Source organism: Lissotriton helveticus, chromosome 1_1 (genome assembly GCF_964261635.1).
Source record: "Lissotriton helveticus chromosome 1_1, aLisHel1.1, whole genome shotgun sequence".
Lineage (NCBI taxonomy): Eukaryota > Metazoa > Chordata > Amphibia > Caudata > Salamandridae > Lissotriton > Lissotriton helveticus.
This window is the reverse complement of record NC_136057.1, coordinates 1,752,830,577-1,752,856,840: the sequence shown is the minus strand read 5'-3', so window position 1 is coordinate 1,752,856,840 and position 26,264 is coordinate 1,752,830,577. Positions and strand designations below refer to the sequence as shown.

The window sequence follows — 26,264 nt, the reverse complement described above, 5'->3', positions numbered from 1 at the left end:
TAACGTGGTGCAGAGGGTGGACAATATGGCGGCGAAAATTGAACAGCATGACGGGCGCATTGTGGAAGCCGAACAGCGAATCTCACAGGTGGAAGATGACCAAAGAACCACATCCAAGACCTGCGGTGGCCTGGAAAAAACAGTGGAAAGCCTACGAGCCAGAGTGGAGGACCAGGAAGCCAGGTCCAGGCGGAATAACGTCCGGATTTCGGGTCTGCCGGAATCCACAAACACAGGGAAGATGGAGACCTATATAGAAGCACTGGTGAGAGAGATCTTTGGCTCCGAGAAACTGTCCCCAGTGTTCCTGGTGGAACGTGCTCATCGATCGCTAGCGCCCGTACCGAAGCCTGGCGCTGCCCCGCGCATGGTCATTGCCCGCATGCTTAATTACAGGGATAGAGACACGATCTTGAGGCTGGCCAGAGAACTGGGTAAAATTACTCATCAGGGAAACACACTGGAGTTCTATCCAGATCACACCATGGCGGTACAACTGGCTCGGAAGGAATTCGCTCCAGTAAAAAAGAAGCTGAGGGAACTTGGTCTGGAGTACGCCATGTTATATCCGGCGAAACTCAAAATCACCAACGGCGGGAAACCGGTCATACTTCAGACGGTACAGGCGGCACAGGAATATGTTAGGCAACAAGGGAAACGACGAAAACCGCAGGATCGGAATGAACCAACGAGTGATGTGGAATGACTAAGTTTGATTGAGGATGGGCTGAACTAAACTACGGTGCTCACATGTAAGACGCAGCTAGCGGTAGCTGCAGCTGACTGCGGACACTCCAACGAGACATGGCGACTACGAATGTAGCTGACGATGGTCTGGCGAGGCACTTACGAACTTACTGTGAGTACGGACCTTGATAATGATGTGCCGCGGAAGAGACAATCAAGATGTGAGTATCAAGAGTGCTGATGGCGATGAGAGGCGTTGTGTAGGCCAGCAGATGGGGGTGTGGGGCCGCAGGTCAGTGGCAGGCACCCTGGCTGGGCCTGTCGTTATACAGCTTAACTAGCGAGAGAGACAATGTCCGTGGCACGGCTCCTCCTCTCCGATGCACTAGGACACGTAATTGTGGGGAGTTTGGTGGACTGTCATTGTACCATTTCGTCGATGCTGGTTATATTGGAGGGGTTGAGGGGTTAGAGGAAGTTACACACATGTTATATACCGAAACATACGCATGCGTCCGTCCACATCCACTATGTGGATGGAGATTTGTGAACCTGGTGACACCCCCAGGAGGGTGTACCCCGAAGCATGTTCGATACCAAAGTTAAAGTTAGTTCAGGGATGGCTTTGGCAAAGTTTGGGTGCTAAAGTGGGTGAGGGGAGGGAGGGAAATACAGGATCTATCCAACTGCAACCTCTGTGTCTGAGAAGCATGGCGAACTCCTTAGTCATGTATTATCATGCGAATGATGTTTACATACAACGTATACCACTGTCACGTTCAGTTGCTGTAAGGTGTGACACTGCACACACGCACAATGGGAAGCAGGCTCAATGCCTGAAATGTATAATTAATCTGCAAGTGCACGCTCATGGCAAGTATTAGTACGCTGAAATTTCTCACTTGGAATGTGCGAGGTCTAGGCAACCCGAAAAAGATCAGGCGATTGTTTGCTTACTTTGAACGATTGCAAGTTAACATCGTTTTTTTACAGGAAACGCACTTGGTACGTGACGGCACATCCACACTGGGTACTAAATGGGCTGAATCTGTAACCAACTCGAGCTACTCGTCTTACTCTAGAGGGGTGAGCATATTGATAAGAAAGGGAACGGGCTTTGAGATTACAAACATACACAGGGATACAGATGGGAGGAGCGTGATGGTAGCTGGCACGGTTAGACGACAAAAGATACTATTGGTGAACACGTATGGCCCTAATGTGGATGACCCGGGGTTTTTCAGTAAGATATGGCACATCATCACTGACATGCAGACGACTCACGTAATATGGGGAGGGGATTTCAATGTTACATTGCGAGACACTCTAGACAGAGCAGCACATACGTTGGAACAACATGGGAATGCCAGGACAATGCTGCGGGACGCCATGGAAGACCTACATATGGTAGATTTGTGGAGAACACGTAACCCAGGGGTGACAACAGCGACACACATACACGCGGCGAACAACAGTTGGTCTAGGCTAGACTACTGGCTGGGCACACAAGAAGTACTTTCATGGATTATAGATGTCAAACACTTGCCACGAACACTATCAGATCACAGTCTGGTACTGCTGGAGGTAGCTATCCCACATTACGACCCACCACCCTTCACTTGGCGCTTCAACGCAGCTGCGTTGCGAGACCCCGTATACGTTACCACCATACATAGGGCAATAGTGGATTACTTTGATCTTAACGGCCCGACAACTGAGGACCCGGGTTTGCTATGGGAGGCCTTTAAGGCTACAATTCGGGGTGTCTGTATCAGTACAACCTCAGGCATCCTCAAAGATATCCGACAGCAACTACACACACGAGAAAAGGCCATTCAAACACTGGAACAGACGTACACCCAGACGGGAGACACTAAAGTATTGGGGGACATTCAGGCGCTGTTAACGGAACACAATAAATTTGCAACGGACGAGCTTCAATATGTGACTAAGCGAGCAACTGCTAGAAGGGGGTAGACCCGGCAGAGAACTGGCCGCGCAGATATGCGCAGGTAAATCACCACAGACTATAGCGTCCATTTGTACTGAAACCGGGGAGGTGGTTACGGATACCAAGGGGATACTGAAAGAATTTATGTACTCATACGGCACACTTTATAAGGCACGCCCATCACCATCACAGGCTGAATTATTGAAGTATATGGAGGATGTAGAAATGGCATGGCTAGCTGATGGGCATAGGAAATACTTAGAACGCCCTATAACAGTAGAAGAGGTTACAGACACCATTAGGCGCTTACCTAATAACAAAGCGCCGGGCCCGGATGGCTTCGTAACGGAATTCTATAAGACGTACGCTGACTTACTCGCCCCGCACTTAGTGCAACTATATGGGGCGGCGCACGAGGCCCAGACGCTGCCAGCATCTCTAAGGGAAGCCTTGCTTATCGCGTTGCTGAAACCAGGCAAAGAAGTAGATAAATGTGATTCATACCGACCCCTTTCGTTGTTAAATGTGGACACCAAAATCATAGCTAGTCTGCTGGCAGACAGGTTAAAACCGCTTATGCCGTTGTTGATCAGGCCTGATCAGTCTGGATTTATCCCTGACAGGGCCACCACACATAACACCCGCACTCTGTTCGCATTGGCGCACTATCTGGCTCCGGAGACGAAGGCTGTGGCAGTGCTACTAGACGCTGCTAAAGCGTTCGACACTATTGGCTGGCCCTTTATCCAAGCAGTACTGGTGCGTATGGGATTTCCATTGATATTTCTGGGATGGATAGCGATGCTATACACAAACTTAACGGCACGCATCAGAGTAAACAGGTACATATCAGAGCCCATTCAAATATGCAGAGGTACTCGGCAAGGGTGCCCACTCTCGCCGATGCTCTTCGGGTTAGTGCTGGAGCCACTGGCCTGTAAAATCCGGCAGCATCACCACTACTCGGCGATTCAAATGCCCTCCCGACCCATACATATCTCGCTATACGCGGATGACATGGTGTTATATGTTAAACATCCTGAACAACACCTAAATCAGCTCCTAAGAGAGTACATAAAATTTGGCCAACAATCCGGTTTGCAGATAAACTGGAATAAATCCCTTGTCCTATCACTGACGGACAGCACACGTCCGACAAAATTGGACTATCCGCTGGAATGGCAAGAGGAACCCACCAAATATTTGGGAATATGGTTCCACAGAGACCCTGAATTGGTCATTAGGACAAATTACGGGAGAACCATAGCATCCCTGGAAGACAAAATTAAAAGATGGAACAGACTTCCTCTATCGTTGGCAGACAGTGCCGCGATAGTTAAAATGGTGCTTCTGCCGAAGTTCCTGTATTTATTTAACAATATCCCAATAAAACCTCCAGCTGCTGTATTCCGTAATATCAAAACGCTGGTACTTAGTTTGCTGTGGGCGGGGAAACAGGCGAGGATGGAACTGCGCACCATGACGCTACCATATGCTAGGGGGGGTTTCAAAGTACCAGACTTCTACTTATATTACTTATGCGCTCAGGCGCAATACGCACACTTCTGGTACCACGAAGTGCCCTTTCTGACGCATGTGGCTGTGGAGGAGGGGGACACTGACCCGATCCCGCTAGCCAATATACTGACGCATAAACGCACTAGGCTACACGACCGTGACATTAATCCGGTTAACGCAACCATAGAGGCATGGAGACTGATGGGTAAAGCGGCAGACAGCCTACCACTATATGCACCCACGCTTCCACTGGCACATCACCCGGCCCTTTCGGTAACGCAAGAGAGGGTCGGCATGGATCTGTTTAGGCGGGCTGGAATAGATACACTGGGGGACCTGTACAAAGATGGCGTATTCCAGACACTAGACAAACTACAATACATCAGAAACCCATCTCCACTTTTTAGTTTCAACTACTATAGGCTACAGAGAGCACTTCGGGAACACTACCCATCACATCCGGAAGAGCCGCCTACCCTTGAACCCCTACAACTACTCCTCACTACACCCACAGCATCTCACCTAGTATCCAAGCTATATGCGAATATACAGGGGGCGGTGGGGGAAAATACACACAAGGCTAGGGACAAATGGAGCGCTGGGCTGGCAGAACCCCTAACGGATGTAGAATGGGATTCCTCCTGCATGCTTACGGGTATGCTGACACCAAACGGGAACTTGAAAATTATACATTACAAGTATTTGCATCAAGTGTACCACACACCTCAGAGACTATATAAATATGGCTTGAGGGAGGATTCACAATGTTGCAGGTGTAAACAAGAGGATGCGGACTTCATGCATCTAGCATGGCACTGTCGTAAAGTGGCAGGGTATTGGGAACAAGTCATACAAATTTTGAACGATATGCTCGGGGTTTCCATGCTGTGTGACGCGAAAGTCTGTCTGTTGGGTATTGTTCCGCAACTAAGAGCCTTGAAGCGCAAATTCTGTGCTATTGCGCTACTGCTAGCTAAGAGAAGGGTGTCTATGCACTGGAACAGCAAGAGGGCCCCGGAGGTAAAGCGCTGGATTGAGGATATGGTTTATTGTCGAGACACGCTTACCACGTACGAGGAGGAGTTGCCAGTCAGTTCTAGGCCCAAAGACTATTGGGGGTACCTGCGTGCCTATTTACTAGAACATGGTGCGTCAGAATCAGAAGCGGAAGTTGAGTGAAGTAAACGTCTGTAGGTGACAACACAAAGCGAAAAATTATATAGTAATGGTACTGAGGAGGGAGGATGCTGTGATGCAGAGTGAATGCAGCAAGGGGAGAATTACAAGTTGGGTAATACACTGTTATGTTTGATCCAGTTAAGCAAAAAATTTGAAAATGTAAGACTACTGATGTATAAGTAGGCGGGTACAGCACTGACATACAAGTGGGAGCTATCGGATAACACGCCGCCGGTCCGCTGGATGTCGGCTGATGGGCTGTGTACAACTAATACTAATGATCTCGGTTGCGATTACTTGTAGCCGGCCCTTTGCGGTTGTAGGCGAATACACTGTATGTGATTTTTTTTTTGTATGTGATGAAAAGTGCAATAAACTTCTTACACCGGAAAAAAAAAAAAAATAATAATAATAATGATCTCATTTAAACTTCTTACCATATAACAACTTTATCTCAATCATAAATAAGGTTCGATAACCTTCCTGGATATGGAGAGGTACAGAGAAAGATCATTTTACATGAGAAACATTCAGCTCAGGAGGACGTGAACTAAGCATACAATATATCCCTGGTCTATTTAATGCACGCCCAGGAAGGTCAGATACATGCCAACGTTTTAGGCTATCAAAAGGACATAAAGGTACATATGATGAATCTAACCGGCCATTGTTTACAAAATCAGTAGTTATCCTGAAAGTTGCCGATATTTCCGCCCTCCTAGGTGGAAACATTCAAATAAAGTGATTGGGTGTGAGTCAGAATGCAGCAGGTAAACTCTTAAATGAAAAACCAGTAGATGAATGAATATGCAGGATGTGTGTGATTTCGCCTTCATAGTTAGTTCTGGTCACGCAATGGAGGTAACTTTAGGGAATGGTCATCAAAGGTCACCTTTCAAAAAGTAATGGTCAGCAATCGAAAAGGGGGCAGAGAAGAAGTTGAAAGAACACAGTTAGACATTTAATGCACATCATTTTTTTTTTAAAGCAACATAATTATATACAGTTGGGTGTACACTGTCATCTCAGACTGGAAACTCAACAGGAATTGTCAAGCAGAAATTCCTTTGTCTCATCAACAAAACTCATTCTCCTCATCAAATAAAAGAGTCGGTGGTGGGGCTGGAGAGTGGACCCCCCAAGAGAATAGACTACGTACCAAGTAGCTTAAAGCACTGGCCAGCTGTTTAGCAACTGTGAATTTCCACCCAGGCGTTACTCGCCCTTTTTCTTTTCGTAATAAGACATCTAATGGCCCATGCTCGATGTATTCTTCAACCATTATATCTAAAAACAAAAAAAAGAAAATTATTCTTTTGGAAAAAAGTAAAACTGTATGAACTTTATGAAACAAGTGCCAAAGGAGGAAAATCTCAATGTACATCAAACAGTTTAATTTCATAGATTTGCAGGATGGCTGATGTTCAGCAATACTTTATGTCAGAAGAAATAGCGTCACTGACCAATGATCTAAGTATCTATTTGTAACGTAATAACATGGTATTATTTCTGGGGGGAAAAAAGAGAATTAACATTTTTATCCATTCAGCAACTCCTGTAATTCACAGTCACAATCCTTCCATGGATATTTGACACTGTCCTTTGGTAATGTAATATCCAATTATAAATGTGACATTACAAGGCAGATGATTGTTACACAGCTGCTTCAGGATTACGTCTCAACAGGCTGCACATTTAAAAGGATACCCTCTCAACAGGGCCATTACCCACAAATGAAACTTGGAAAACATATTTAAGCACAAAGTAATCCCCTTAACCACATCCCTGTTCCCAAAATTATAAAATAACCTGGTGAAATTTAAGGCGGCTATTAAAGTCCCCAACAAAAATCTATTTTCATAGATTGAATATATTTCAATATCGGTTAACTAATAAGGATATTCTGTTAAACAAGCTGCAAATGGTACAATGTTAAAATAATTTCCACTTGTTTCTTTGTACTGGCGCCATGTACACATAGATGTTCTTTCCTTGAAAATCAACTGTGGAAAAGAAGTTTGAACAAAGTTGATGATGCATCATGTTAGAGATGCCTTGAGGCAAAACCAGTATCTGTGGCAGTACCGAAAAAGGATTGCAACAATTGCAGATATTCTCTGGCTAGGAAATGGATAAAAGGATTTCTGCACAGACGAGTCTAGCTTTGAGACCAGCAGGACAGACCCAAGATTACTGGTGTAATCATCCAAGATAAAATTACAGGAAATTAATCTTAATAGGAATGCTTCCATAGTCTCTTGTTTTTTGATAATTTTGTGCGGCTTATGGGCCAAGGTTATATAGTCGTGCAGTGCATAATTTATTTTAAAAAAATAAGTGCCAGGGCCCTCGTCAGGGTGCAACTGCATCTTGCACCATACGGTGCCCCTACCAGTGCTGCCAATGAAAATACCAATTCAACTACTAACCATCACACTAACATGAATGATAATTCATACTATTCCAGGCCCCCAAAACTATAAGAATGGCTTGGGTGGCAGTTTTATAGCCATTGTTGATGTGTATTCAACTAATAAACAATTAGTGTTGTGCTTATCCTTAGCTAGGCAGACTATCATAAGAGCTGTTGCTGGCATTTAAGTACCAGTGCTGTGCACCGGAAACCAACAGCTCAAATTAAGCACTAGAGAAATGCATACAAATCAGAAATAAATGGGATATTTGTATAGCCCGTAAGCAGTGCACGTGATGTGTGCCTTAAGCATCCTAGAGATAAAGTAAAGACTGAATTCTCTTTCTCAGGGTAAACATAAACCAGTTTTAACCACATGCTTAGTCCAGTAATGACAACTGAATGCATTCCGTTTAATTTTCGGACACACAATGGCAATAATTATAATTTTAGTGTTTGTCTAGTTTTCTCTCAGCATTATTTCAGTACACTGAAAAATAATACATTTGAATTTTCTGTTGCGAAGGACAATCTGATGGTGCGCAGTGCATGCTTAACTTAACAGCTTTTATTTGACCTAGCTCTGTATTTTTGTGGTTTCATCGCTGTAACAAATCCTAGCTAAGCCTAGCAAAAGCCTGTAATTTCTTAATAAGCTCCTTTTTATGAAAACCGATCATTGAAGCACATGACATAACACACCATTGTTTTAGGGTCTGTTACACTACAATTTTCGCACAAAGAGGTCATGTCTGGATTCATTTATATAGTACCACAAATGGAGATACTTCCATTTGATTCCCAAAGTACTCATTATTACATTAAAAAAACAATTACCATCCTTTGGGGCCATTGTTCTTAGTTTTTTTCCTCCAAGTGCAAGCACATGACTTGTTTATTTCTGGATTATTAACAGAAATATCAAAATAAGAACAAGCATTTACAATGCAACGGTTTCGCCTTTGTAAAAGTTAGAGCTATTGGCATTGTAAATGACAAATTTTTTATTTATGTTTTGGTTTTGAAAACAGATAAATAAATGGCATTATCATTTACAATGCCAATAGGTTAATCTCTCGCAAATGCGAGACCTATTGCATTTGCACCCACACGCACACACACAGAGAGCCACCCACACACACACAGAGCCACCCACACACACACAGAGCCACCTACAAAAAAAAGCTAGCCACACAGACAGAGCCCCAACACACACAGAGCCCCAACACGCACAGAGCCCCAAAGCACACAGAGCCCCAAAGCACACAGAGCCCCAACGCACACAGAGCCCCAACGCACACAGAGCCCCAACGCAAGCAAAAAGTTGAGAGGAAAGTGTGGTGAAGTGAGTTCTGGAAGTTGGCGCTGTCTCGCCGCACTGCGCGATTCCCCTACACAGTACTCCTGAGGATAGGCCGATCCACCCACGCACACTGCCCCCCCCCTCCATCTTGATCGTCCTCCCACGCAGCCCCTTCATGGCTTGTCCAACCGTGAAATTAAATCCATGACACTTCTGCAGAGAGAAATACGCTGGTCTGAGCTAAATATCTGCGACTGGTCTGAGCGAAATATCTGCGACTGAGACAATCTGTCTGCTTCCCTCCCCAGAACGCCCCCACCCCCGCCCCATGGCCCCCACCCCTTCACTCACAGGGCGCCTTGCAGGTACAGTGTTGTGTTATGCGTAAATCCTCAATCGGATGTATGACGTTATAACGCATACTATTACTCCGCATACCATTACAACGCGACTTTTACTCCGCATACTGTTACAACGCATAGCGCCTTGGGGCGCTGGATAGTGGTAAGTTTAATTTTCTATTCCAACACCAGTCCCCGTGGACACTAGGGAAGGTGTTGGATAGAAAATTAAACTTATTCCCTATCCTACAGCGCCCCCCAGCGCAATGCGTTGTAATGGTATGCGGAGTAAAAGTCACGTTGTAATGGTAGTGCGGAGTAAAAAATGCGTTGTAACAGGTGTATACCTCCTCAATCTTGCACACAAACACGCAAGCAAAGCTCACGGTGAAGGGCGAAGACTGACCATACACAAATGCACAAGAACACATACACCTCACAAGTACTAACAGAACTGCTCACATGTCACTCCCACACAGATACAGACACAGGCACACAGCCCTCATTAGGAAGTAAACAAACTGCTCATGCACACGCCCACACAGTCCGAAAATCACACGTTACTAGAAAGAATACAGGCTGGTCTCTCTTTCACACAGGCACGCATACCACTTTAAGTACTAACAACTGCTCACATTTTACTCTCATATACGAAGACACACAACTCTCATTAGGAAGTACACAAACTGCATGCACACACACATCTCACTAGAATGAATACAAGGTGGTCTCTCTTTCACTCAAACACGCACACAACTTCAAGTACTAAAACCAGCTGCTAACATTTCACTGTGTGTGTGGGGGGGTTGTGTGTGGGGGCATTGTGTGTGGGGGGGTTTGTGTGTGTGGGAGGTTGTGTGTGTGGGGGGTTGTGTGTGTGTGGTTGTGTGTGTGTGTTTGGTATGTGTGTGTGCCATGGGATACCTACTGGCCAAAAGAGAAATTGTGCGGAAATGGGGAAATACTGACAGACCAAGAGCGCACGGCTGGGCAAAGGAAATGTAGAGGTGTCGAGCCCTGGACAAACTGGCGTACAAAGGCTGGGGATGCCCCAGGAATTTGGGAAGATATGGGATGTCTGGGGCACGGTGGAATGCCAGTGAACGCAGCTGAGGGGGGTGCAGACCAGGATCTTCCCTGTGCGAAGCTACAGAAGGTACTGGTGGAGACCCCGGGTTAGAAGGCGTGTGGAAGGTGAGCGACAGGATGTACCAGGCCACCTCCTGTGTGTACCGTTCAAAGAGTTGAAAGGTAAAAGTGCAGATCTCACTTAACCTTCTCTGTCTGCTCATGAGCTATGCTAGATTGTAAATATAAGGCATTTTCATTAGGTCCCGCTGCCTGCTACTGGGCCATGAAATAATAACCTTTTTATACCCTTTGCTTTTCTGGCTTCTGGCTTTTACGCGGGATGCGTGCGCGCTGTTTCTTTAGCAGTATTTTTAACATGGTTCATAGAGCTGTTTCCGACTTTATACACAAAATACTTCTGATTGTCATTTGGGATATGTTACTAAAATTTAAAGCAAGTACCCGGATCTTGCAAATGCCACTGTAACAAAAGTTATCGCAAGAACTTTTGGATGCAAATGACGTCACAGAGTTGACCCCACTGTTAGCCCCCCTGTAGCCTCCTGTGTATGAATGCTTAGTTGCTTAGCTGGGACAAGGACACACAAATGCAAAAAGTAAATGTAAAAGCGTGTTTACCCATGTGCCTGCGGCTGCTGCCAAGACTTCTGAGGCCAGGGGTAGTAGCCACGGGGGCTAGATGGCAAGCCGGGGGTAGCAGTACTACCCTTCATTGACGTCTATGACGAAGTAGTTTCTTAAGTGATTGCGACAATATTCCATAATTCGCTTGTGCTAACTAGTCCATAGCAAAGAGCAGTCCATAGCAAAGAGCTCAATTTAATCCGTTTATTCAGAATGCAAATCCACAATGAGTTCTTCTTATGTGATTTACTCCTCACTGCAGCCGTTTGCCGATTCCATCACTACGGAGCTCGAGTTAAGTTTTTTTTTAAAGCGGTGTTGAGTGTCTCTTGAACAAGACAAATCATGGTGGCTTCTGCTCTTTGTGTCTTAATGCTTAGGGACCCCTGGAGTTTGCCTGAAACTTTAACTGATTTCCCCTGTCGAGGTGCCACTCCGAAGATGCAGAGCGCCCTTTCACCATGAGAGAAGTTCAGTCGGATGCAGTCAGTAATTCTTGTTAAGCCACGTTTATGAAGGCTGTAAATAACGCGCTCAGCATGCCTGTTAAACTGTATTTCCATAGCGCTACACTTCTGAGAAAAAATTTGACATTTCAAATAAAAGAAAGGTGTAGCGGGGGGCCGCGTAGCTGTGTTCGATTAGCATGCCGCTGACGGACGATGGGGGTTGTGCAAGGACAGTGGCGGGTTCCCTTTTGTGGGCATATTACATGGCTTTATAAACAAGAGTAAAGCGTCTAAGGGGCTCTCTCATTACTTACCAATGTCCGTTCCGAGAGCGAGGCAGGGCGACCGGCAATTTCCGCAAGGAAGGCAGCTAGGAGGATATCATATCCCGGAAGGGGGGGGGGGCATTTAAAGGAACTCTTGATTCGCGGAATTAAGCCAAACAGAAAGCCCTGTGCAAGGAAAGATGCACGTGGGCAAGTGACGTGGCGAGCAGGCGGGGTCATCGGGAAGGATCAGAGCCCACGGAGACACAAAAGAAAGATTAAGGGAACTTCTAAAAAGAAACAGAGGAGGTCAAGAAAATGAATAAATAAATAACTCCCCAAACAAGATCACACACGCTGGGGAGACATAAGACAAGGGAGAGAACAACACGAGTGGTGGGGGAACGCACGCACGGAGACAAAGTGAAAACAAGTTAAGATCCCTGATGGAACTTTTAACTTTTTGCCATTGACAGCCCAAATTGCGCAGTTTTACCTTCCGCGGTCACTTAATTCATGGACACTTAAAAAATGTGTCAATACTTAAATTCTGGCAGACGCACTGGGCTCACCTCGGGCTGCTCTTGGCTGAGTCGTTCGGCGGCTGCCAAGGAGGAGACGTAGAGGGCAGGCTGGCAGTAAACGGTCCTATCCAGCTGTTGCTGGGGTCCGTGCTGGCAGAGGTGCAGCAGATCGTAGCCCAACACCCGCTCTGCTGTAGTAAACATCTCGCGTACTGTAGGGTACCGCAAGGCCCTCCCTCCCAACATGCCCGGGTGCTGGCTACCCTGGCCAGGGAACAGCAGCACGCAGCGGTCCGCCGGGGACTGGTTTTGCCTCTCTTGCGTCGTGACATCCTCAGCGCCCTGCAACAACTCTCGCAACTTCTCCGGCCTCAGTCCGCGGGGGATGCCATCAGGGGCTGAACCAGAGAGACACCTGATCCCTGTTCTACCTGCCGTGAGCAAAGCGTGGGGCCAAACACGAACTGTAGCAGCGACGGCCATGACATCAAGCACCACACGTGCGCATGGGTGAGAATGCCCGTGAGGCGACCATACGAAGGTCAGGCATAGTTCCTCCAGTTTCTCGAAATACGACATAAATGGTCAGTCTGATCTTAAAATGGCCGCTAATCTGGCCTCGTCTAACTGTTGGCTTTAGATATTTGTAGTTCTGTTTACAACAGAGAATTCCAGTAAAAGCCTAGACCGCGAACAAGAATTGTGAGCGTAAAACCGCAGGACGTCCTCCTGCTGTAGGTTATAATATATCACTTTCCAATGCATAAAGTTGAATTTGTATTTCCGTATGTGCTGCTACCAATTGTCGCAAACATTTAAATAGATTTATATCAGTAAAACTGATTTTAAACGGCGTATCAGTCAAAGTGTGTTTAAAGTAATTGCACGATACATTTTTATTTACAATAAGGACAATAAGGACTTGTAGTAGATGTTGCCAATATAGAATGCCTTCTCACCAATGTGAGTGAGGCTTTGGTTTCTATTAAAGGAAATTAGTAAATAGTATCCTTAAATCCACCTCAAAGAAAACAAGTCAGGTCCCGGGCCGCGCTGTGATTGGCTGACGTCACGGGGGTGTCCCGGGCGGCAGCCAATCACAGCGCGGCCCGGGAATGAAATCACGGGGGTGTCCCGGGCCGGCAGCCAATCGCAGCGCGGCCCGGGACAAAGGGGCGGGGCTTAAAAAGCACCAGAAACGCCCCCGAATCGCGTTTTCGAGAGAAAGCGCGATTGACAGCCTCTGTCTCCCAATGGCTAGCCTCCATTTATGGAGCTAGCCAATTGGAAACAGAGGCGGTCCGAACCTCACTACTAAAAACAAAAGATTTCGATCTGGGAGGGGCTTCGCCCCTCGCCAGGTCGAAACCTAAAAAGTACCTTTGTAATCATTTTTGGTCCTTGCTTTCTCGCCTACACCATTGCTTAGGTACTGGCTATGCCATAGACTGGACGGGAGAGGCCTTTTCTAAAAAAAGATGCAGTCAGTGTAAATTTTGTGGCAGGACCCATCAACACTGTGTGCACTGACTCACTTAAATTTTTTGGGTGGGACCCCAGTTGTTTCCCATGTTGTGACCAGAGTCTTCTTTTACCAATGCATTATCAATCATTCAAATTCTTTTCCTGACAAGACTGAATACCATCATTTGCTTAACATAGGAGATTGCTGGGGTGGGACTTGTGTGACTTCGCAGGCATCACGTACACGGACGACGCCTGGGCGCAGTTGCGTGATGCCAACCCGGCACGCAGGGATTCTGTAGCAAAAAGTTTCCGGATCTAGTTTCACACCTGGGGATAATTCTACGTGAAGGAATCTGCGGCTAGTAGTCTCTATCAGATAGAATTATCACGAAGGCATTTTTTTCTTGCTCTTACACCTGCTCGGAATTTTGACAGCCCAAAACAAATAGCAGAGAAAACAGAACATGCATGGCCAAACTGAAACATAATACATTCAGAGAAAAATGTTTCCAAAAGGCAGGCAGAGGCGAGTATCTTTAATGGACATGCTTCTCTCAAAAGACAAACACTTCTTCTGCTCTTGTGGAAAGAGGAGCAAATGTTGCAGGAAGCTTATTGCCTCCATTATTGTAGGACTTAGAACTGAGAGTGACTATCTACCTGTTTATTATAGATTTTACTGCTTTTATCCAACATCTGATAAAGAAATGATCAGAGTTTTCCTTCTAGGAATGGAATCTTGCTACTAGGGAGAAGTACAAACCATTCACATTTATAGACATCTATTACTTCTCTTCGAACCCACACAATCTAGTATGGAAGCTCTACGAAAACTTTTTAAAAAACAAGCCTTTGAATAATGTGTAGGAAGAAGCAGGTACACAAAAATATTTCCTTGTGGATGCCACCTCCACACATATCTTTCAAAGAAATCACCAAAAAAACAAAAAATAACAAGTTGCTTACTAAACCATTCTGCAGCAAGACGTTTCCCTTCTGAATATAGAAATCATTTAAATTTCTTAATCCAAATATAGCTAAAATATTTGACAAGTGGTTGGTACAGTAAAGATCAACCTCGTGTATTGACATGAGGTAAATGCATAACCTAACTGTGAAGCAGCTTGGATGAGTAACTTTGAAGTGTACAGATGATTAACAGTTGTTCGCCATCTAGTATGTTTGCAATTCTTTGAAATATATTATTCCCACCAATCAATTACCAGATCAGTTGCTCCATCCTTCCTACACATAAGTATACGTTATTTCTAAGGTTTAAAACGTTTTATGAGTATTTCAAGTAGTTTCAAGCAGCAACCTTTGCAGATCACACAATTTGCAGATGATGATTTGGGCTTTACGTGAGGGTTCTACTCCACTAGCGCACTATGCAGTGGTAGAACTCAGGTTTTACCTGAGTGAACTAACAAATTAACTGCTAATATTCAATTTTGAAACAAAGAACTGCATTCCAGAATTAACAGAAAAGCTCCCACGGGTGTAATGATCTTGAATGTATTTAAACATTTCATATGTGTTCACTCACCCTGGATGTTTAACTTTGAAAAATGCACAGTTTTAAGAATTTCCTTTGTTTTTACAAATAAGGAAGACCTAGATGTGATTCATGTGAAATCTATCTGTGAATAGTTATTTCTTAAAGCGAGCTATGAACAACACACGCTCACAAACACCTTGTTGTGCAAAGGCCTAAACTCTGAGCATCTTTGTTGTATCTTACATGCCATTATCTGATCTTGAAAAAATCTTAAAACACAGACTCACTTTCTGATCCTCGCACACACACGCCATGGACAAAGGCAAGGTGGATGTGTGCCACTTGGCTCATAAGACTTGCTGTTTCAAAAAAGGCCTGCAAAACAAAAGAAATAAGACTAGGTCTGTTAACAATGCTTGCTGAAAGCAGACAACGGACTGGCCACACCATACAAACTGCATAAACACACTAATATTTATAAAAGACACAGAGAAGAAAATAAGTTACTTAGCTGTAACTGTTGTTCTCCAGCATTGGAATATTTCATAGATTCACATCCTTGAATCATTCCCCTTTGTCGTAGTGGGAGTCCCACAAAACATATAAAGAATTTGGTAAAAACTTAAATATTGAAGTTAATGTGGAAAAAAAATTCACTTTAATAGCGCGTCATAATCATTAGACATGGCCAATCAGGCGACACCACCCTTCAGAATCATCACCACAGAGGCACCAGGTTCTCAGATTTTCTAGCACAACTGAGAATGGTATATCTCAAATGAGAACCAAGACTCAGGGGAGCCTCCATAGAGGCGGATGGACCACATGTGAATCTATGAAAGATACCAATACTGGAGAACCACAGTTACAGGTGAGTAACTTATTTTCTTCTCGAGTATTCACATTCTTGAATCAGAATAGTAGGCAGTGGATAGTATGGCAAAAGTATACCAATAAATGCATATACATATATAATCATATTGGAAGGTGGGTAGTAGAAAGTGGCTCACCTTCTTTGAATAAATTATGTAGAACTGCTTGTCCCACAGCTGCATCCAAGTTTTCTGTGGCATTCAGGCAATAAGGCTGAGTAAAAGTGTGCCTGCTGGGCCAGGTCACTGCTCTCCAAATCTGTTGTATGGGCACACCAGCAAACAAAGCTGTTGATGTAGAGACCGCTCTGGTAGAGTGGGCTTTAGCTGTAGTACATAATGGTTTCCCGCTTGTTAATGGCAAAACTGTATGGCTGAAATGAGTCACCTCGCTATAGTCTGCTTTGAAACAGGAAATCCTTTCCTGAGACTGCCATACACGACCAAGAGCTGGTCTGTTCTGCGGATGCTGACGGTCTTATGTAGATACAATTTTGACATCTAGTGAATGTTAGGACTTTTCCGCCGGTGTTTGAGATTTGGAAAAATGTCTTCAGAACGACAGGTTTGTTTAAATGAAAGGCAAATGGAACCTCAGGATTAAACATTGGGTTAGTTCGGAGAATTACGCAGTCAATTTTAAATTGAAAGAAAGGTATTTATTAGTGAATGTTTGGATGTCACTTACTCGTTTGGCTGAAGTAAGCGCAAGAAGAAGAGTTGTCTTCCAAGAGATGTATTTCAGCTGTGCCTTAGGAATGAGCTCAAAAAGGGTTAGGTGGGGAGGTCAAGGACAGGTGACGGACTGCTTCCCCGTAACACGGGGCGTCCGTCAGGGGTGCGTATTGGCGCCCATGCTCTTCCTATTGTTCATCGATCAAGTGGTTACGTTTTTTGCTAGTACCCCCACTGATGCACCCACTCTAGGGGGGACTAGGTTTCCTATGCTCATCTTCGCTGATGACACATTACTCCTCTCCAAGACCCGCAGCGGTTTACAGTTAGCACTGGACCGGTTTGAGGAGTTCTGTTGCATCAATGATCTTAAGATTAATGTGAGCAAAACAAAATAAATTTATGGTACTCACTAAGAGTCATCCCCTAAAGAGTGCAGTGACTATGAATGGAGAGAGTTTGGAACAAGTCGAGGTTATGACCTATTTGGGAGTAACCTTGGACTATCGTCTCCGTTGGAAAGCGCAGGTGGACACACTACATTTAAAATGTGCGCGTCTCACAGGATGTCTCCTACAAGAGCAAAAAAGGTCCCTTACTAAACGAGTTAAACCTGCACTTCGGATCTATACCACCAAGGTTAACGCTGCAATTTTGTATGGGGCAGATCTTTGGGGGCATATGGACCTCTCTACCCTGGTGAAAACGCAGTACAAGTTCATGCGGAAACTTGTAGGTCCTACCCCAATCCTCTCCATCTAAACCACTTTGTCTGGATATGGGCTGTAACCCAATAAACGAAATGGCAAGGTACAGACTGGTGGCTTTTTGGAGACGTATTTGGACTTCTCCTGACCTTAGTCTTTTTGCTAAAGAGCTTGCAGAAGTAAGATCGATTTGGGGGTCCGGTGGTATTCCATGGCTGCGTGCAGTAAAATCTATCTTGGTTGAAATGGGCCTTGAACAGTTGTGGGTTTCCCCGGGATCTAATATTTTCCCATCAAAATAGGAGTACAAGGCACTTTACTGGGCCTCTGATCGTCAAGTTTTGGTTACTGCTTCTGGCTCCGTTAGTTTAACAGGAAGGTTCCTGACTCACAAGTTGGATCCCTTCCTAGAGAACTATTGGGACATTATCATTAGGCCACTCGATAAGAAACTTTACCATCAGTTTCGTGTGGGATCCTTGCCCTTGAATTCATTCACTAAAAACTGGTCTAATGGAGTGAGTGAATATTGCCCCTGGTGCCCGGGACACAAGGAGAGTGTGGGTCATTTTTTATTTGCCTGTTCGATTTATCAAGCCCCTCGAAGTAAATGGATAAAACCCCTTTGCCAGCGATTTAAATACAAAGGGTGTGCTGAGGCTATATGGGCACTCAGAACTAACACCTCTGATGTAATTGTTGTGAGCGTAGCCAAATTCTTGGGGTGGGCATGGGTGATCAGAACGAGAAGTAAGCAGAAATGATTAAGATTCGGTGTCTTATTTTACTCCAATGTTTTTAATTTCAACCTTTTAATCTCTTTTAATCCTAGGTCAGGCTTGTCTTTGTATTGTCAGGCTGTTTAATTGCAATTTTAAAATAATGTTATACTTTATATGTATAATTGTCATGAAATTTGAATTTGTATACAGGAATTGAAGCTATAATTGTGTTTGCGGTAATACCAATTTTTTATAATTATCTGTATATTCAAAAACCTCACTTTTTTAGAATGTCTTTTATGATTTTATTATCGAAATAAAGACTTTAAAACCTGAAACCTGGGTCTCTCATTAACAAACACGGTAGAGATGCCAAGGTGGAGGAGGTAGCCTCACTAGGGTAAACAACTGAAACAATCCCGTAAGGAACTGTTTTATGGTTCTTCAGGAGCAGAGAGACGATGAAGGACTGATTCGTCTAAATCTGACTATTGCTGCGAGATGCACTTTGATGGAAGAGTGAGAAAGGCCAGATTTTGCCAGGGCAAGAAGTATCTGCTCTGATGAAGAATGGACAGGATGCATCTCTGAGTTGGAACACCAGAAACAAAATTGTTTCCACTTGAATTTGTATGTCTTAGTTGTGGAATGTGCTCTAGCATTGGCTAGAACCTCCCGGCAATCAGATGAGATGGCTAAGCTGGCAAACTCATGGTACTCAGGAGCCAGGCTTACAATCGAAGAGATGTCAGATTGGGATGACGGGCCTGGCCCTGCTTCACTGTTAAAAGACTTGCCATTGGTCGCAACTGAATGTGTTCCTGCTCCGAGAGGATGAAGAGTTCTGTAAACCAAAACTGGCGGGCCACCTGGGTACTTTGAGAAGGATCCAACAGGGCACTTTCTTAATCTTTCTGAGTACTCTCTGGATTAATTGAATAGGAAGAAAGGCGTAGGCATAAATCTTTGACCATTCGATCAAAAATGTATTCCCCATGATCCCACTTGGGGTCGCCAACTGGTGAAGTACTGGCATTTGCTGTTCTTGTTGGTCACAAAGAGATCTAGACTTGGCTTGCCCCAAAGTTGAAAGAGGTTGTCTAGAGTTGGTTGATGTAGCTCCCCCTCATGGTATATTGAGCTGGTTCTTCTTAAAGAGTCTGCAAGCACATTGGATATGCCTGGAACATGTTTTGCTTTAAGAGTTATATTGTGTTGAATTGCCTAGGTCCATATTTGCTGAGCTTGCAAGGGCAGTGCAGTTGATCTTGTCACACCTTGTTCGTTCAAGCAGTGCATACTTGTAATGTTGTCAGTCTGAATCAGAACCGATGCTCCTGCAATCTTGGATAGGAAGGATTTTAGAGCTAGAAGATTGCCTTGAGCTCTAAAAGGTTGATATACAGAGGCGTTTGGTGGGAGTTCCATTTGCCTCTGACCGACAAGCCTTATAGATGGGCTCCTCATCCTTTGAGGGAAGCAGCCGTTGTAATGACATATTGTAGGGTGTCGATTAGGAAGGAGCGGCTGGTGGAGACGTTTTGGGTGAGTGTCCTCTACCGCAAAGCTTGCATCATCTTGGGTGTGATCTTAATGACATAGTTGGAAGAGCCAGGACCCTGTATCCACTGGCTGTCCATTTCCTCCTGTAGTGACCTCATACGTAGCCGGCGGTTTGATATAAGGGGATGCCAGAAGAAAACGTTTCCAGCTGAGATTTGTAGAACTGCACAGATATGCTAGGTTGTGAATCTTTTCCTGTTCTTCCTGCGAGGCAAATGATAGTTGCTCCCAAAAACGTAATAATAGTAGTTGGGGGTGTCCAATGTGATTTTTGGTGGTTGAGCGACAGCCCCATGGCAAATAATAGAGATAGACGTTGAGCTGTATGTCTGCTTGCTTCTGTTGGTGTGCTTGCCTTTATTAGCCAATCGTCCAAATATGGAAATATCTGTACTCCTGCTTGCCTTAGTTGTGCAGCAACTGGCGCTAATACCTTGGTTATTACTCAAGGTGCTGATTGTAGGCCAAAGGGCAAGACTCTGAATTGAATATGTGCACCGGCCACACTGAAGCACAAACATTTCCTGTGTTTGGGGAGAATGGGAATATGAAAATAGGCATCTTGAAGATCCAAGGCCATTATATGATCTCCTTGATTTAACAGATGCAGCATACCCTGAAGAGACACCATGAGAAATGATTGTTTCTTTAGGAACTTGTTGAGCTAACATAGGTCTAAAATGGGGCGCCATTCCCCTGATTTTTTCCATATCAGAAAGAACGTTAAATAGAAGCCCATGCCCCTTTGATCTTTTTTCACTACCTCGCTTGCCCCTTTGTGTACCATGGAGGTTATCTAAGACAATAGTTCCTTTAAGTTGGAAGGAGGTAGTCCTTGAGGTGGCAAGTTTGGTGGAATCTGTTGAAACTCCAAGGTGTGTCTCCTAGTAACAATGTCGAGGACCCATTTGTCCGATATTCTTATTGACCATTGTGGAAAGAAAGAGGACATTTTTCCCTCAATCCTGGATATTGAGGTGGGAGTGGTGGCTGGTATTAGAGATAAGTCACAGTTTCTTCGCAGTATATCTCCCCCTGTTTTTCTCTAGAAAGAGGTCTGTAGGAAGCGGAAGGCAGCTGCCTGTAGGGCTGTTGATGCTGCAGGCCAGCAGACTATCGATTCTGTCCCTGGTATTACTGCACTTGTTTATACTGGTTGCGGCCTCCACAAAAAGAAGAGAGTCTGAGGCCTCTTGCTCCACGAGAAGGCTGTTTTTTAAATTGGAGGGTGCCTAAGGTTTTGGCCGTATCAGTATCCTTCTTAATCGCCTGATGTGCTTTGTCTATGTGTTGACCAAATAATTACTCATCATCCCAGGGCACATCTTCGTTTGCACCACCTGACATAATGAGGTACTCTGGTGTCTCAGAACTGGAGCCCCTGCAAGTTGGCGGAAACCTGTAGACAAAACATCTATTGGGCAGTCACTTATTCCAGCAGAATTTCTTTCTCTCTCCTGTAGAATTTTCTTGGCCTCAAATTCAGAATTCTCTGCCAAGAGATCAATAAATGGTGAAATATCCGACCACATTTGGCAACTGTATCTGACTAGGATTGCCACTGAGTTTGCTGCCAAGACTGTGGTCACTGTCATGGTAGAGAATGTCTTCCCTATGGCATCAAGACATCTTCCGTCTCTATTAAAGGGAGTAGATAGAGGAGAGGAGGGATTCCTGGCACGATGCTGAGCCACCTGTGATATCACTGAATCCGACTTTGGTTGCCTGGTGAGGCAGGCTTGGGAGCTGTTGGTCGCCTTGTATTTCTTCTCCAGTTTAGGGAGCCAGAGTCCTCATTACTTTCAAGCCCTCTTCCCATATAAAGTTAACTATTGGAATTGTGCGGATCTGCTTTTTACTCTGTTCCTTCAAATCATATAAAAAGAAATCACATTGCGTAGTGCCCATGGGTAGCTGAAATCACCTTGCTACTCTTTAAATTAGTTGGAGGAGATGGTGTCTGAATCTGGTATTCATCCCACATTCAGGAAACAGCTCAAAACTATCCTGTTCAGAGAATCACTTAGCACAGCCTAACTCTCGCCCGACCCTGTGTCGTCTAGCTGCCCACCTTCTCCCTCCCTAGCGCTGAGAGACCTGTTGTTGATTCAGCGCTATACAAACATCAATTAACATAACATTATTGGGAAGGGATACGTCATCCAACTCTCCTTCTTCTCTTTCATCATCCGTAGACTGGTAATCTGGTGATCCTATACTAGAGGTTGCGGAGCTGGCGCAGCCAGGTAAGGATGGCAACGGTGATGCAGGTGGCGCAAGAATTTGTTAGAGACGTTTAGGAGAAGCCAGAAGCGGAGTAGGCCTTTGAATAGGTGTGTGCGGAACTAAAGCAGCCAATTCTGAGAGTGGAAATCTGCGATAATAGTCTTTCAACATATACTGCAAATTGGATACTAAAGATGCCAGCATTTGAATTGCAGGTTCCTGCTGCACATACTGGTGAGAAGTGTCATAATGAGAATATTATTACTGCTCATCGTCATCTTCCTGGCACTTGATGTGAAGATACGAAGGGCTGTGTGCTTCTTCAAACATGTCCTCATTATCAGAGTATTCCTCATTATCATAATCAAAGAGTTCCTCTGGTGGAACAGGTGACACCTTACTTGCTGAAGTGTGTGCAGGAAGGAAAATGCTACTTACCAGTATTCATCTGTTCTTGGCATGTAGAGCTGCAGAGCGGTACACTTAGCATTAGATCGCCACCTGGTGTTGGGCTCGGATGATTGCATGTTGTTGTCGTCTTGGAAGAAGTCTTTGGTAGTCACGAGATAGGTGACTCCTCCCTTGGACGATAGTGGGCATGGGCATCAGCTCCATCCTTAGATTGTTTTTCTCCATGATGGGAAATGATGGAGGTAGTAGAAATAAAGAAAGGATGTCCATGTGTATATCGAATTAAGATGAAACTGGAACATATACAGGTCCCGGGGTGGCGGGAGGGCGTGTACAACTCTGCAGCTCTACATACCAAGAACAGATGCATACTGGTAAGTAGCATTTTCCGTTCGAGGCATATGAGCTGCAGATTGTACACTTAGCATAGATTGTGCAGCAGTGTCTCCCCTAGCGATGGTCGCCTGTATCTGTTACAGTAGTTTGAAAGAGAGTTTTTAGAACAGCTTGGCCTACTGGAGCTTGCTGCTTGGCTTGCACATCAACACAGTAGTGTTTAGTGGAGGTGTGTGTTGCAGACCATGTTGCTGCCTTGCAGATGTCTTCTAGGGGAATGTTCCCTAACAAAGCCATAGAGGCTCCTAGTTTGAGTGTGGAGTGCGCTCTAGGAGGAACTGTTAATGTACGTTTTGCTTTTTGATAGCATATTTGTATACATTTTACAATCCACCTTGCAATTCCAGCTTTAGAGATGGGGTTGCCCTTATGTGGTGGAGAGAAAGCTACAAACAATTGTTTTGTTTTGCAAAAGGATTTGGTCCTATCTATATAATAGAGAAGAGCTCTTTTAACGTCTAGTGTGTGTAGAGCTCTCTCTGCTACAGAGTCTGGGTTTTGGAAAATCACCGGTAACTCTACAGATTGGTTTAAATGAAATGGAGTAATGACTTTTGGAAGGAATTTCGGATTTGTTCTGAGAACCACTTTATTACGGTGTAATTGTAAAAATGGTTCTTGTATAGTAAAAGCTTGAATCTCACTAACTCTCCTAAGAGAGGTAATAGCTACTAGAAAAGCTTTTTTCCATTTGAGGAATTGCCGTTCACATTTGTGTAGTGGTTCAAAAGATGGTCCCATGAGCCTTGTAAGAACAATGTTTAGGTTCCACATTGGAGAGGGTGGTAACCTGGGAGGAATGATTCTTTTTAATCCTTCCATAAATGCTTTAATAGCAGGCACTCTAAATAAAGACAGATATTGTCTATTTTGTAAATATGCTGCAATTGCTGCCAGATGTAGCGGTATAGATGAATATGCCAAGTTACACCTTTGTAAATGTAGAAGGTAGCAAATGATATTTTGGATGGAAGCATCTAGGGGATCAATTTGGTTATTGTTGCAGTAAATGGCAAATCGTTTCCATTTAGCAGTATAGCAAGCCCTAGTAGTAGGTCTTCTGGCTTCTTTAATGATATTCATACAGTCGGGTGGTAGGTTAAAATAACCAAACTCTAAGACCTCAGGAGCCAGATCGCCTGATTCAGTTGGCTTGGGTCTGGATGTCTGATATCTCCATGGTTCTGCGTTAGCCGGGATGGTGTCACACGTAGTTTTTGGTGTGGAACTAGGGAAAGTTCTAGCAGTGCTGTATACCACGGTTGGCGTGCCCATGTGGGAGCTACTAAAACCAGTTTGAGCGACTGTTGACGTAGCTTGCGCACTATTAGTGGTATTAGTGGTATTGGCGGAGCAGCGTACGCAAATCTGCCTGACCAGTTCATCCATATCGCATTGCCCTTGGACAGCGGGTGTGGAAACCTGGCAGCGAAGGTTGGGCATTTTGCGTTTTCGTGTGTGGCAAACAGATCTATGTCTGGATGACCCCACTTGTAAAAAGAATGGTAGAAGAACTTGCGGATGTAGTTCCCATTCGTGAATTTGTTGTGTCTGTCGACTTAACAGATCTGCTATCTGATTGTGAACTCCTGGAAGGTGTTCTGCTAACAGATATATGTTTTGTGGAATGGCCCATCTCCAAATGGTCTGTGTAAGCTGGGACAGCTGTAGAGAGTGTGTCCTCCCCTGTTTTTGTATATAGTACATGGCTGTCATGTTGTCCGTCCGGATTAAGACAGCTTTGTTTTGTACTTGTACTTGGAATGTTTTGAGCGCTAAGAATATTGCTAGCAGCTCTAGGTGGTTGATATGGAACGATCTTTGTTGAATGGTCCATTGTCCTTGAGTTGTATGATGTAGGAGATGGGCTCCCCATCTTGTGAGCGATGCGTCTGCTGTAAGTATTATTTGTGGAACAGGTTCGAGGAACGGCCGCCCTTTTGTCAAGTTTTTGGTGTTCCACCACTGCAGAGAGCGATGTGTGCGGCTGTCTCCCAACACCAGGCCTGTTAGTTGTCCTTGAGCCCGATTCTACTGTTGTGCTAGACATTCCTGTAACGGACGCATTTGCAGTCTTGCATATGGTACAATAAAGATGCAAGATGCCATCATGCCGATTAGTCTCATGAACACTCTGGCTGGGAGAGAGTGTTGATGTTGAAACTTTGTGACTAAGGCTTGAATGCTCTGTATACTTGCTGGACTGGGATACGCTAGAGCTGTAGACGTGTTTATTGTAGCCCCTAAATATTGATGTACATGAGAGGGCTGTAAGTGCGACTTGGTGAAGTTGATTGTGAACCCTAAGTCGCGCAATGTTTGAATTGGCTGATGTGTGTGTTGGACACACTGATTGAACGACTTGGCTTTTATGAGCCAATCGTCTAGATATGGGAAGACATGTATCTGTTGTCTTCTGAGATGTGCTGCTACTACTACTAGGTTCTTTGTGAACACTCATGGTGCAGTTGTTACCCCGAACGGAAGGACTTTGAATTGATAATGCTGTCCTTCCAGTACAAACTTCAGATACTTCCTGTGAGAAGGATGTATGGGAATGTGGAAGTAGGCGTCCTTTAGATCTAGTGTTGTAAGGAAGTCGCCTGGTTGCAGCAATGGGAGTACTCGTTGTAAAGTGATCATATGAAAATGATCTAAGTGTATATATTGATTGAGGGGCCTGAGGTCGAGAATTGGTCTAAGTGTCCCGTCCTTTTTGGGTATTAGAAAATACAGCAAATAAACCCCTGTTCCTTGATGTTGTAAAGGAACTATTTATATTGCGTCCTTTTGAAGAAGTGATAGGACTTCTTGTTTGAGCAGTATAAGATGTTTTGCAGACATTGGATGCTGCCTCGGTGGTATGTGTGGAGGGGTAGCTGCAAGTTCGAGGCAGTAGCTATGCTGGATAATTTGTCTTACCCACTTGTCTGTTGTGATGGAATTCCAAATAGGTAGGAACTGTGTTAGTCTGCCCCCCACAGGAGTGGAGTGCTGTTGGGGGAGCAGAGGGAAGTCACTGTTTTGTGGTGGAAGAGGTTTGATTATTGTTGTTACCACGACCTCTTCCTTTATTGTTGTTGCCTCTATAGACTCCTCTAAAATATCTTTCACTGGAGGATGTCTGTGTATTGGATTTCAAGGAAGATGTATTGTCTGCTCCAGTCTGTTTGGAGCTCCTCTATAGAGGGAGCGACAAAAGGAGCCTCTAGCTTGTGTGGATTGCAAAGCTCCCGTAGATTTGGCTGTAGCGGTATCTTTCTTCATTTTCTCAAGTGCTGTGTCTACCTCTGGTCCAAACAATTGATGTTGGTTGAATGGCTGATATAAGATGGTAGTTTGCACTTCCTGCTTAAATCCTGAAATGCGTAGCCACTCAT

General features: G+C 44.6%; 1 protein-coding gene across 1 annotated transcript in view; it reads right to left on the bottom strand.

The window, feature by feature from the left end:
• TYK2 (tyrosine kinase 2) overlaps positions 1 to 26,264 on the bottom strand; it is a 523,599-nt gene that overhangs the window by 138,899 nt on the left and 358,436 nt on the right. Inside the window, exons 13-14 of the mRNA XM_078640035.1 lie at positions 15,600 to 15,687; positions 6,495 to 6,622 (exon numbers count right to left, since the gene is read on the bottom strand). Of these exons, the coding sequence (XP_078496161.1) occupies positions 6,495 to 6,622; positions 15,600 to 15,687 (216 nt within the window). The remainder of the gene's footprint in view (positions 1 to 6,494; positions 6,623 to 15,599; positions 15,688 to 26,264) is intronic.